The sequence below is a fragment of the Ovis aries genome, chromosome 1 (assembly GCF_016772045.2).
Source record: "Ovis aries strain OAR_USU_Benz2616 breed Rambouillet chromosome 1, ARS-UI_Ramb_v3.0, whole genome shotgun sequence".
Classification (NCBI taxonomy): Eukaryota; Metazoa; Chordata; class Mammalia; order Artiodactyla; family Bovidae; genus Ovis; species Ovis aries.
The window spans coordinates 186,815,181-186,828,559 of NC_056054.1; the positions used below are offsets into that span (position 1 = coordinate 186,815,181).

General features: G+C 38.2%; 1 protein-coding gene across 5 annotated transcripts in view; it reads right to left on the reverse strand.

Annotated features, from left to right (window-relative positions):
• Positions 1-13,379, reverse strand: part of POLQ (DNA polymerase theta) — a 102,833-nt gene that overhangs the window by 15,375 nt on the left and 74,079 nt on the right. For 3 of the 5 annotated variants that reach the window (XM_042231980.2, XM_015092468.4, XM_042231983.1), the window contains 4 exons: positions 9,397-9,523; positions 8,662-8,783; positions 6,025-6,209; positions 1,588-1,699 (listed from right to left, as the gene is read on the reverse strand). In XM_042231980.2, coding sequence (XP_042087914.1) covers positions 1,588-1,699; positions 6,025-6,209; positions 8,662-8,783; positions 9,397-9,523 — 546 coding nt within the window. Of the gene's footprint in view, positions 1-1,587; positions 1,700-6,024; positions 6,210-6,462; positions 6,600-8,661; positions 8,784-9,396; positions 9,524-13,379 lie in introns of those variants that run through there. The other 2 variants (XR_006056162.2, XM_042231985.2) reach the window with 2 other exon arrangements.

Below are 13,379 nucleotides of genomic sequence, written 5' to 3' on the forward strand. Positions count from 1 at the left end.
GATTACAAAGGGACATAAAAGAGCTTTTTGAGATGACGGGGGAATGACTCTGTATCTTAGTTGTAGCATAGATTCTATGACTGTGAGCATCTATCAAAATTCATAGAACTCAAAATTCAGAGGTGAATTTTACTGTATACAAATTACCTCAATATACTGCTAAAAGAAGAGAGAATTTAAAATGATATTCAAACTGCTCTATAAAAGCAGTTGTTCTGTCTCCAGTTCAGTCGCTCAGTCGTGTCCGACTCTTTGTGACCCCATGAATCACAGCCTCCCTGTCCATCACCAGGCCTCCCTGTCCATCACCATCTCCCAGAGTTCACTCAGACTCACGTCCATCGAGTCCATGATGCCATCCAGCCATCTCATCCTCGGTCGTCCCCTTCTCCTCCTGCCCCCAATCCCTCCCAGCATCAGAGTCTTTTCCAATGAGTCAGCTCTTCACATGAGGTGGCCAAAGTGCTGGAGCTTCAGTTTTAGCATCATTCCTTCCAAAGAAATCCCAGGGTTGATCTCCTTCAGAATGGACTGGTTGGATCTCCTTGCAGTCCAAGGGACTCTCAAGAGTCGTCTCCAACACCACAGTTCAAAAGCATCAATTCTTCGGCACTTAGCCTTCTTCACAGTCCAACTCTCACATCCATACATGACCACAGGAAAAACCATAGCCTTGACTAGATGGACCTTAGTCAGCAAAGTAATGTCTCTGCTTTTGAATATGCTATCTAAGTTGGTCATAACTTTTCTTCCAAGGAGTAAGCGTCTTTTAATTTCATGGCTGCAGTCACCATCTGCAGTGATTTTGGAACCCCAAAAAATAAAGTCTGACACTGTTTCTACTGTTTCCCCATCTATTTCCCATGAAGTGATAGGACCGGATGCCATGATCTTCATTTTCTGAATGTTGAGCTTTAAGCCAACTTTTTCACTCTCCTCTTTCACTTTCATCAAGAGGCTTTTAGCTCCTCTTCACTTTCTGCCATAAGGGTGGTGTCATCTGCATATCTGAGGTGATTGATATTTCTCCCGGCAATCTCTGTCTTAGTTTATGGTATTTTAATCAATGGTTTACTGTTTCAGTAGTAGCAGTAGTAGTAGCAGTAGTAGTGTTAGTCACTCAGTCGTGTCCGACTCTTTGCAACCCCATGGATTGTGGCCTGCCAGGTTCCTCTGTCCATGGGATTCTCCAGGCAAGAATACTGGAGTGGATTGCCATTCCTTCCTCCAGAGGATGTTCCCAACCCAGGGCTCGAACCCAGGTCTCCTGCACTGCAGGGAGATTCTTTACTGTCTGAGCTACAGGGAAGATCTTGAAGCATACGACAATTCCTAGATTTTTAAGATTTCCACAGTGACACAGTAGTATATATATCAACTGCATTTTGCTATTCCATTTTTGTCCCTACTTTTATGAAAAACTTACATCTTTGTAAATAATGATAAGTAAAGTTACTGATGTTTAATTAATAATGCTTGATGAAAACTTGTCAATAGAAAATTCTATAAGTTTTAAAAAATATAATATGGAAACAGAGTTGAGAAGAATAGAGTCTAGAAGATAATTAACACTGAGTACTTCCTTACCCGTGTATCTGGATTTGAAGGAGTCAATGTAGCAAGCAGCATCATTTTCTTTAATACCCATCTGCTCTCCCAAAGACTTAGCTCCCATTCCATAAATGATTCCATAGCAAATCTGAAAGGAACTCATCACACTCAGTACATAAATTATAGTTCAAAACCACATAAAATGCAAACCTAAGAAGTTCATTAGGATAGAAATTTGGTAAATTTTTCATAGTAAGTCAAAGGAAGGACTAGATTTGCTTTGATGAGTTAGATCCATAGAAGCTGATATCCAGTGAATGCCTCTTCTGCCTTTTAGCAATACATTTTGAGGTGGGGAAGAAGAAAAGAAGGGGCAGAATATGAGTGAGTATGAGTGTGTGTGTGTGTCTTTGTGTGTTAAAAAAACAATGTTAGTGATTTAAAAGGGAAGATTTATTTTTGGCTATCATTTTTCCAGAAGTCTTCAAGGCAGCTTCCAAATCCTCATAATACTTCATTAACTGCTGCTTATGGAGAAGGGAATGGCAACCCACTTTGGTATTCTTGCCTGGAGAATTTCATGGACAGAGGAGCCTAGTGGGCTACAGTCCCATGGAGTCAACTAACACTACTACTACTACTATTGGCTTCCCTCAAGGCTTTTTCTGACACCAGTACAGTGGGGACAAAGACATGTACTGTTGGAGAGAAGAGCCAATTCTGATTCCATGATGGATCTGTTTATTTGACTTTACCCTTTGTTTTTCATTACTTTTGTTATTATAATCATACATAATAACCTGCCAGGGACCTGTCCCTCTGCCTGAAGAAATTAATACATCCCCTCCCTAAAGGCCTGCCTCAGGGAACCTTGTTGCTCTGCTTGAAGATATTAATACATTCCCTCCTTGAGGCTGGCCATTCCTGGGGATATTTGCAAGATAATGGTCTTTACTTCAATTCCTCCCCTTCTCTGTTCTATAAAAGAACCTGGGATCCAGACCCCAACCAAGCTGGTTATTTTGAGACATTAGTCTGCCATCTTCTAGGTCAACCAGCTTTCTAAATAAAATCATATTCATTACCTCAAAAAAAAAAAAAAAAAAACTGCTGCTTAAGGAAATGCCTAGAAGTCAGAAAAGAGAAGCGTTATAAACATTGCTCTCCTTACCTTTGAATAGGACTAAAAAAGCAGAAAGAATAGGTTATTAGGGTTCATAATAGGGAGGATGTCTTTGGAAATAAATATCTTCTTCATCTCACAGCCACCTGAAATCCCACAATTGCAGAATTCATTTGGGTTAAACACAAACTCTTCAGAAAATTTTGAGAGTAGTGTAGGAAAATGGTCTAAATAGGTCAAAAAACAAACTAATTTAATAATAAGTATTGCCTCAGTTCAAATCCTAGTTCCACTGTTTAAAAGAGGCCTTGCACAAGCTACCTCGTATCTCCATTTCTTCAAGTAGAGAATGAGGATAGTGTCAACTACAAATTGGTACTTGCCAAGTGCATTGCCAACAACTGAACAAGGGTGTTTGCCACCTGCCTCTATGGAAATTAAAGCCTGTGTTGCTACAGCTGTCAACATCCCTTGAGAGAGTTCAAGGCAGAGTGAGGCATTCTGTGCTCCAGCAAATCTGGTGGGATAGTTCTTTAGACAGTTAGATGTTTTTAGGAACAGATTTTAAGAATTGATGCTTTTGAACTTGGAGAAGATGTTGGAGAAGACTCTTGAGAGTCCCTTGGACTGCAAGGAGGTCCAACCAGTCCATTCTGAAGGAGATCAGCCCTGGGATTTCTTTGGAAGGACTGATGCTAAAGCTGAAATTCCAACACTTTAGCCACTTCATGCAAAGAGTTGACTCACTGGAAAAGACTCTGATGCTGGGAGGGATTGGGGACAGGAGGAGAAGGGAACGACAGAGGATGAGATGGCTGGATGGCATCACTGACTCGATGGACATGAGTTTGAGTGAACTCCAGGAGCTGGTGATGGACAGGGAGGCCTGGGGTGCTGCGATTCATGGGGTTGCAAAGAGTCGGACATGACTGAATGACTGAACTGAACTGAACTTTATGATCTCAATCTTTGCATCTCCCCATATCTAGAAAAGCACTAAATCCCTTCACGGTGACATACCCCAGTAACTAGCAGAAAACCTTTTGTGTAAAATGAGTGCTTAATGGTATTGGACTCCACCTTCACTGAAAACTTACATATTGACATTCCTCCCACTACCTATTTGGAGCAGTCTCTCAGAGCTCTCTGAGGTGCCGCCTCCTGGGTGGCAGTCCTCATTTTGCCCCAAATAAAACTTAACTCACAACTCTCCAAGTTGTGCATCTGTTTTTAGTTGACAATAGTAACACCTACATCAGGAGATTGTTAGGATTGTGCTAAGGAGCTTCAGTTGTGTCCAACTCTGCGATCTATAGACATAGCCCACCAGGTCCCTCTCCATGGGATTCTCCAGGCAAAAATACTGGAGTGAGTTGCCATGCCCTCCTCCAGGGTGTTAAAATTAGATGAGTTATTATACACATATGTTTAGGATACCATCTGACACAAAGCAAGTTCTGTATAAATATTGGTAAATAAAATTTAAAAAGAAAAATTGCAAAAAAAAGGATTATCAAAATTTCAGAATACTTTTTCTTTAAACATCACATTTAGAATGGTTTTATTCCCTCCTGTTTTCTTTTTAGTCTTTTTACACTTTCTAACTCAGATATCACTTAGATGATAACCTTGGCAATGCTGAGATCTGGATTAGATGGTTGAGTGCCTGGTGATTAGAGAAAAAAAAATGATATAGGATAAATACTATTAAATCATACAAGAACTTACTAAATAGAGGCAGCCATTTAGCATCAGTGTATGCATGTTTAGATAATGGAGTCAGAATGTCTAAGTTCTGGTATTCTGAATTTATCCTGGCTCTACCACTGACAGCTACGTTAAGCAAACTACTATTAATAGCATAACTCCAGAAAGAATGAAGTGATGGAGCCAAAACAAAAACAACATCCAGTTGTGGATGTGACTGGTGATGGAAGTAAAGTCCGATGATGTAAAGAGCAATACTGCATAGGAATCTGGAATGTTAGGTTCACAAATCAAGGTAAATTGGAAATGATCAAACAGGAGATGGAAAGAGTGAACATCGACATTTTAGGAATCAGTGAACTAAAATGGACTTGAATGGGTGAATTTAACTCAGATGATCATTGTATCTACTACTGTGGACAAGAATCTCTTAGAAGAAATGGACTACCCATCATAGTCAACAAAAGAGTCCGAAATGCAATACTTGGATGCAATCTCAAAAACAGCAGAATGATCTGTTTGTTTCCAAGGTAAATCATTCAGATATCACAGTAATCCAAGTCTATGCCCCAACCAGTTATGCTGAAGAAGCTGAAGTTGAACAGTTCTATGAAGATCTACAAGACCTTCTAGAACTAACACCCAAAAGAGATGTCCTTTTCATTATAGGGGACTGGAATGCAAAAGTAGGAAGTCAAGAAACATCTGAAGTAATGGGCAAATTTGGCCTTGGAGTACAGAATGAAGCAGGTCAAAGGCTAATAGAGGTTTGCAAAGAGAACTCACTGGTCATAGCAAATACCCTCTTCCAACAACACAAGACAAGACTCTACACATGGACATCACCAGATGGTCAGTAACGAAATCAGATTAATTATATTCTTTGCAGCCAAAGATGGAGAAGCTCTATACAGTCAGCAAAAACAAGACCCAGAGCTGACTAGAGCTTAGATCATGAACTCCTTATTGACAAATTCAGACTGAAATTGAAAAAAGTAGGGAAAACCACCAGAGTTCCCACAGGTCACGTGGTAAGGAAGTATGGTGTTAATTCAGGCTAGGAAATAGTGTGAATGTGGTCTTTCATTTCCCTGTGCCCGCCAGTCAAACAGGAACAGGAACTACTATAGGCTTACTTGAATGGTCCAAGGGCAGTATGAAATTTCAAAAGCAGATCGGCCAACCACTAATGGTCTCAATATACTAAAAAGCTAATAGTTATTGACTATAATCCACAGTTCAGCAATATATATTCTTCAAAAAACATTCAGAGAGCACCTTTCTATAAAAAGCACCATGGCTCAAAGTGTGTGAATACAGAGGGACAAATATACGTGCGCTTACAGGCTAGAGATTTGAAATATACACACACACACACACAATCTACCGTCACCACCACCAAAATATCACTAATGCATATGGCCTTCCCAATACTAAGTAGCTTCAGACTAAGTCTATTGGATTCTTTACATTGACTCTACAAAGGAATATATGAATATCATGAGACAGGCTCAGATGAATGTCATGAAAAATCCAAACAGGGAGAAATATTTCTCAAATGCAAATGATTAAGGCAGTTTAAAAACTTTTTGCCTCAGTAAAAATTTTCTCCATTTATGTTAAGTATGTTCAGTCAAGATTACCTGTTTTGCTTGCTGCCTCAGATTATCCCCAACAGACTCTGGCTCAATCATCTTCCATTCAGCTGCAATACTCCTGAAAACATCAGTTCCAGTGTTCAGCACTTGAATGAGACGATGATCGTGGGATAAATGAGCCAAGATCCTCAGCTCAAGCTGAGAATAATCAGCAGCTAATATTAAACCACCTGAAACAAATGATTTTAGAAAAGTTGGCACAAAGACAAAACCAAGATTTTTAGTATTGAGCAGGATGACAGAAATTCAATTCCAACAAAGAACCTTAAGATCATGCATCCAAAAGCCAAAATCTTGCTCTTAATTTGACTCAGTTCAGTTCTGTAACACGTAAAAATTTTTTTCTGCTTAGCTTTCAAAGGTATGTAATATATATAAAGCCACCTTTGACCTCTGCCCCTCGACCACTGTGGTAGTGCTTACCTCAGTGTTCCTATAACACTGACATAATATAAATGTCAGAGAGGTTCTTTCATGCCTCCCCCACATAACACTTAGCCATTAGGGACAGGATACTTAATCTTCCTTTGCATTCTATAGAAACACACAGCTCCTGGTACCTAACAGGTCAGAACAAATGGATGTTAACTGAATGAATGAATGAGTGAATAAAGAAACTGGTTCCTAATGTATGCACATCTGAAGGGAGCAGCAAAGTCGTTCAACAAAAAACAAGTCAGGTGGTCTGTATGTTCAGAAGAGTTATTAAGGGAATTCAAATTATTTATTTATAGACTAGACATTTATCATGGCAAAAAACAAAATAAAGAAAAGCCAGGTTAAAGAAAAATTAGAAAAATATTTGCAACCAATACCACAAAGGACTCATTGCTATATTACAAAAAAGAGGTGCAATCAAGAACAAAATATAAATGAGCAGTTCACAGAAATAAAAACAAAAGAACCTTAAACATATTAAAGAATGCTTAATTGCACTGACAAAAAAGAAATGCAAATTAAATCTATAATAAGAAACAATTTTTTTCTACTTATATTGCAAAAATCCAGAAGTTGGACAGCACATTCTGTGGCAAGGCTGCAGAGAAAGAAACATTCATATATTGTTACTGGGAAGTAAATGGTTAACTGTGCCCCCCCCAAATAACTACACAGCAAGTTTATAATAGTCATAGGAGCTAAACCTATTACAAGAAAAGGGACATGGAAAAAACATCCATAATGTAAATTATGGATGAAGTGGTATAAAATTATTTGAAGCTAGTCTGTGTGTGATACATATTGTAAACTCCAAAGTATCTAAGATACAGAATTTAAAAGAAATAAAACAATAATAAAAAGTCATTTATAGTTTTTAAAAAAGAATAAAGAACAGATAGAAAAAAATACAAACGACAAGACAATAGACTTAAACCCAACCATACATCAACACTTACTCTAGATAGTTAACTAAATCAACTGGCAGAGATTTTCAGGTTAAATCCATATACATTTAAATTACCTTAATTTTTAAATTTTAAACAAAAGCAATATAAAATACTGTTGTGTTAAACACAATCTTATTACTTAAATAAGAATACATACTATGAAATATTATTCAGCCTTATAAAAGAAAAATCTGACACAAATGCTATAACATGAATAAACCTTGAAGACATGCTAACTGAAATAAGCCTGGCACAAAAGTACAAATATTATATGACATCACTTATATGAAGTATAGAAAATGGTCAAATTCTAGATAGAACGGTGGTTGCCATGGGCTGTGGGAGTTAGGGAGCAGAGTTATATTTGATGGGTACAGAGTTCCAGTCGGGGGAAACGAAAAGTTCTGGAGATGAATGGTGGTAATGGTTGCACCACAACATGAATGTACTTAATACCACATAACTGAATACTTTAAAACAGTTACAATGGTAAAATGCTGGTAATTCATACTTAAAAAGCAAAACTGAAAACTGTCAAATGGCAATAACACTATCATAGACGTGATTTTACCCTTAGAATATAAACTTCTGACAGAACTAAATAAATTCAGCTGGTTAACTGCACTCACCCAGACCTGCCAGATGGCAAAAGATAAAAGAGCAAATATGTGTACTAATAGGGCTGATGCTTTGGGAGTTAGATCATGACTTTAAAAGGTTTTGATGATGAGTGCTGAGGAGAGGTCAGACAGAAGTGAGATAGCCTCGGGGGCTATCCCACGCAACAGGAAGCAGCAGTGGGGAGAACCGCAGAAGAAGCAAAAGAGCAAAACAAGTTAAAGAGAGACCAAAAAAGAGTGCCGTTAGAAGTCAAGGGAGGAGAAACACTGAGCAAACAGAGGGTCGACAGAATGATAAATGCTGTAGGGAAGTCAAAGATGAGGACTAACAAAACGCACTGGATTCTACAAAAAGGTTGACAAAGACAGAGGATAACATTTCAGCAGGATGCTGAGCAAACGTCCCAGAAGTTTCCCACAGAGCAGATCATGAAGACAATTATGAGTGACTGTTACAAATCCAGCAATACAAAAGGGAAAAATAGGCTCCACCAAAGAGAGGAAAGGAGGAGGAAACAATGCATTCTTCTGAGTCTTATTCATAATTCGCTTTGTCAGTGCTTTGAAAACCATTCCCACAGCAATAACAAGCTCAAAACCATCATCAGTCACCTGACCTGTGAAAGGCACAAAGGCATGTCGCATGCTAACTGAGAAGGGCATTCCTCTGTCTGAGGCTCTCTCTTCCATCTTTGTCTGGCGCTCGGTGTTCATACCACAGCCCTTCTTTTTTCCTCCTCTGTTGGTGCAAAAAACATCCATCAGTCGGACATGAGGTAGACTCAAACATATGAAAAGGGTCTGAGCTTTTCAGTAAGTCATTATTTCCATCTAAGAAATGTAAAAGCCTTATTTGAAATCCACTTTAAAGCTTAATAAAGATACTAGACCTTGTTCAGCAAACATTCAATTGAACAGGATATAAGCTATTTTTCTGTAATAACCTTTCCCACAAACTGCTTCACTCAACTCAATAAATCTCATTGTGCTTTTTCTTCCTTTTGTGAGCATATGGAGATGTCAGGAAGGGAGATATTTCAGACATTGCTAAACTTGTCCCTTTAATATCTAACAAAGAAGCATACAGTGCTGGTTGATATAATTAGGGACCCAGGATTTCAGCTTTTCACTGCCATCTAGTTTCTTCATAGACAGACTCAGGATTTGAAATGGGTAGTGCTCGAAATAGTGTATGCCTAGAATGGAAAATTAAACTAATTTCATTATTTTACCCAATAGGCTGTTTTTGAGCCATTCATATTCCCAAAAGTATATTAAAACAAATAAAGACATTTGAGCCATTCATATTCCCAAAAGTATATTAACACAAATGAAGACAAATAAGCGTCTACCTGCCCATAGGAAGTAGGCCTTTGCCTAGAGCTTGGGAAGGTGGGCTTTCCTCTACTGCTGTTGGCATTTTTATCTCAAAATCTCTTGGTACATTCTGAATATTTGGCTCTATAAAGGTTATTCGTCCTAAAATTAAGCAGAATGAAGACATAAAATTAGAGGGGTAAGGGAGGAGGGGAAATCTGACATTTATTTTAACATAAATACTATTTCTGAATTATCCTAAAATGCATGCTCTATTATTTTTAAACTAAAGAACAATCTCGCTGTAAGTAAATATATGAATCAGCTATAATACAGTGTTTTATATTAACTTCTACAGAAACAATCCCATGATAAGAAGTAATATGATAAATCATACTATTTCCACACTAAAACAAGTATCAGAAGTTAGCACCATAAAACACTAGCAGTTAACTAATGAGTAAAAGGCAAAACAAATGGATCTTAGGAGAAATGACTGTCAAAGACTTTAAAAGCCAGGAATGCACAAGACACAGAAAGATTTGAAGCAGAAGAGCAACTGAGTCCTGAACAGGGACAACTGGGGCCACAGGAGTCAGCCACTGCAGGAGACAGAACAGCAGTGAAGGATGGTGAGTACAGCATTATTTTCTAGATACCACCTGGCCAGTTTTCCTCCTCCTCCTCCTCATCACTTATCATAAGAATCAATGGTAGATAGCACTGACATGGCTAGAAACCAGAATCAGGTAGCCAATAAATTTTCTAGGAAACAGAAACCAATTTGATTTAATGCTTGTAGCTTTATTTTCCCCTAAATATTTTACATTTTATTTATCTACTTATTGGATGAATTTTCCAAAAACACAAGTGTTGTTCAAAAAGTTTGGGTAATTGTTACCACAGTTTTTATAATACACATATAGTGAGATAAAAATTCTGTTTTATGATACTCTTCATTGTAACAGGATCTCTTATCAGCTTCTGTATATAATTCCATCTTCTTTTGATGAATCAGATACTTAAGTATCTCAGATACAGTTTTACTGAATAAACTCTTAATATTATGCCCTTGTTATTTAATTTTAGCAAAAATTAGTGCTCAATTAATGGTAGATATTAACATACTTATTAGCATTAAATGGCCTAATCAATTTTACAAAGCTAACAAGTAGTACAGAAAAGAATCCAAGTCTCTTTCTGCCTTCTTTTCTATGATAATATAATATTCTTTTTAAGTACACTGTCTTCTTTTCTATGATAATACTTAATATTCAGGTCTAGTCTTTGAATTAATGAGGTAGCACTGATGGACAAATAAAATGGCAAAAATAAATTACAAAACATGAACAGTTTCACAGAGATGAATTCTATAATGACAGACTTTACTGTACTAACATAAGCTTCTGCTTCTACAGTAAGTGCAGGCATAGTATAATGAAAACCAATCAGAAAAACAACAAGGAATTGATCATTTTCTGCTTTATAAGCAACAAATAAATTTGCTTTGAAAACTCTAGGTTGACTTTGTTTCTTTACCAAAAAGTGCCGGGGTCCTGCCCCAGAGGATCCAGGGAATTTGAAGGGGAGACGGTGTAGGTGAGGAAAACTTATTTATTTAGAAATATAAAAGAAATTAAGAATAGTATAGTGGAAAATTTAGTGGAGAAAAGAGGCTGAATAACTTGGTTTACGGGGAAAGCCAATAAAACTTCAGGACAAGAAGTTCGCACCATCTACATTGGGCCACCGGCGCTTGTTCAAATATCAGAGGGTGCCCCACCTTGGGCTCCCTCTCTCACAGATCTTAGAAGCCAGGGCAAGTAAGTAGACATGGCGAGCCTCCCCGCTCCAGATGGGAATTCAGCCAGAAATTAGAGTAAAGAGGACACGGGGGAAACCAGTCTTTCCAATGACTGACCCATCCTCTATTGTTCAGAAAGGCCTTTTATACCTTTTTTTGTACATAGAGATCAATGGATAATATAAAATTATGCAGCATCAGCAGCCCTGACTCTTATCGAGACCAGGCTTTCTCTCTGCATATCTAGTTGTATACACAAGTCTTAGGTGATTTACATTATCTTCTGGCCAAAGGCCAATTAACGTTTTATGGCCCTTTTTTGATAAGGGTTTGTCAACCAGAAGACTTATTTGTGTTGTTCTTCCCAAAGTCTGGTGCCACTCTCAGAAAACTAAATAAAGTTACATTCTTACATATCAAAGACATAACAATTTATAACAATGAAAGAATTACAGTGATTTATAACAAAGGGAAAAGTAATTAACTCAAAAGTCTAGTGTTGCTAACATCAAAACTACTATATTCCTATTTCTATATCCCAATTACATTGATTAATATCCTTCAGGTGTCTAAAAGATAAAGAATATGGAGGCCTGGCAGCAGTCATTGACTCAACAGTGAAACCCATCACCAGTATAATTTTTAGCTTTTTAGAAAAGGCTCTGTATCTTTAAGATGCTTTAAGATTTGTGCCTCTCGCGGTTGGGGGGCTGTAAACAATTCACAAGTTGTAAAAGTCCCCAACTGTTAGACAAGTTAGAGAGGAATTCAAAGGGGTTTGAGCTGAAACATTCTTTTCATGTGCAGGAGACTGTTAACTGAAGCCCTGAGTTAACTTTTTCCAGAGAATGTCAGAAGAGTGGAAAGCACATTACAATAAGGCAGGCAGACTCTGGTTTTGGGGGGTAGATGTTCAGGAAAACCCAGGGGGAACTCCTGAAGCCAGATCACGCCTTTGCGTTTTGTTGGGCTTCCTTCCTCATGACCTTTGCCATGGGCTGGATTCCTCACACTGGCTCCCGGCAAAAAAGGATTTATTTTACGTAAGTTAACAGCATTAGCATATGTTTCAAAATGAAATTTAAAACAGGGCAAGAAACAGGCAGAAGCACCAAGAAGTTAGCTAAATAGGGAAGAAGAGAAAGAGAAATTGTTTAGAACAGAGACTAAACAAGCAGAGAAAAGCAGCTCCTAATGGTGCCCTCAGTCTCAATAACAGCAATAATGTACCCTGCACTATTCTAAACACTTTACATATATTGGCCTATTTAATCCTCAGGATCACCCAGTGAGGTAGGACTCTCATTATTTTGTTACATACATGAGGAAACTTAGGCACCTGAGAGGTTAAGTACCTTGACCAAAATTCAAACTTTGTGAAAATGTGGTATCAAAGCCCACATTCCATACCACCAAACTAAATGCCTCCTCTACGAAGAAGATAGTGCTGCCCTTTCTTCTACTGCACATTGCATTTTGGCAAATATGTAGAGTTGTACACTACCTAGAAAAAGAATGCTTTTTCCTTCATGAGATTACATGCATACTTATCCAAGAGAGACACACAACGGACTCTACCACTTTCTTCTCTTGATTGAGTAAAATAAGACACTCATTATACAGATGCCACACAGCCCTACTTAGATGCAACCTGGAGAGACTCTGAGGTGATTTAGGAGAAGGCTGGGACCAAAGTCAAAAGATCATTAATTCAAATAGACTTAATTCCTGGGTATACTCTCATCCAATCTCGGACACCCAAGTTATTCTATAGAGTACTTGAAAGAAGGAACTATATCTTTAGACTAAATTTCATCTCTTTATCTAGGTAATATCCATCCATGCTTTGGATGCAGCACTGGGCTTCCTAGGTGGCACAAGTGGTAAAGGACCCACCTGCCAATGCAGGAGATGTTAAGACATGGGTGCAAACCCTGGGTTGGGAAGAGCCCCTGGAGGAGGAAATGGCAACCCACTCCAGCATTCTTGCCTGGAAAATCCAATGGACAGAGGAGCCTGGCAGGCCGCAGGCTGTAGAATCACAAGGAGTCGGACATGACTAAAGCAACTTAGTACTCACATGTCTTTCATAAATGTTTATAAAACTTCACCGAATCCAATGACAAACACTTGAATTCCTTGGTCATCATAAGCAAATATTACACATGAATATTCTTCGCAAACCTGGATATTATCCACATTTAAGATTTCTCA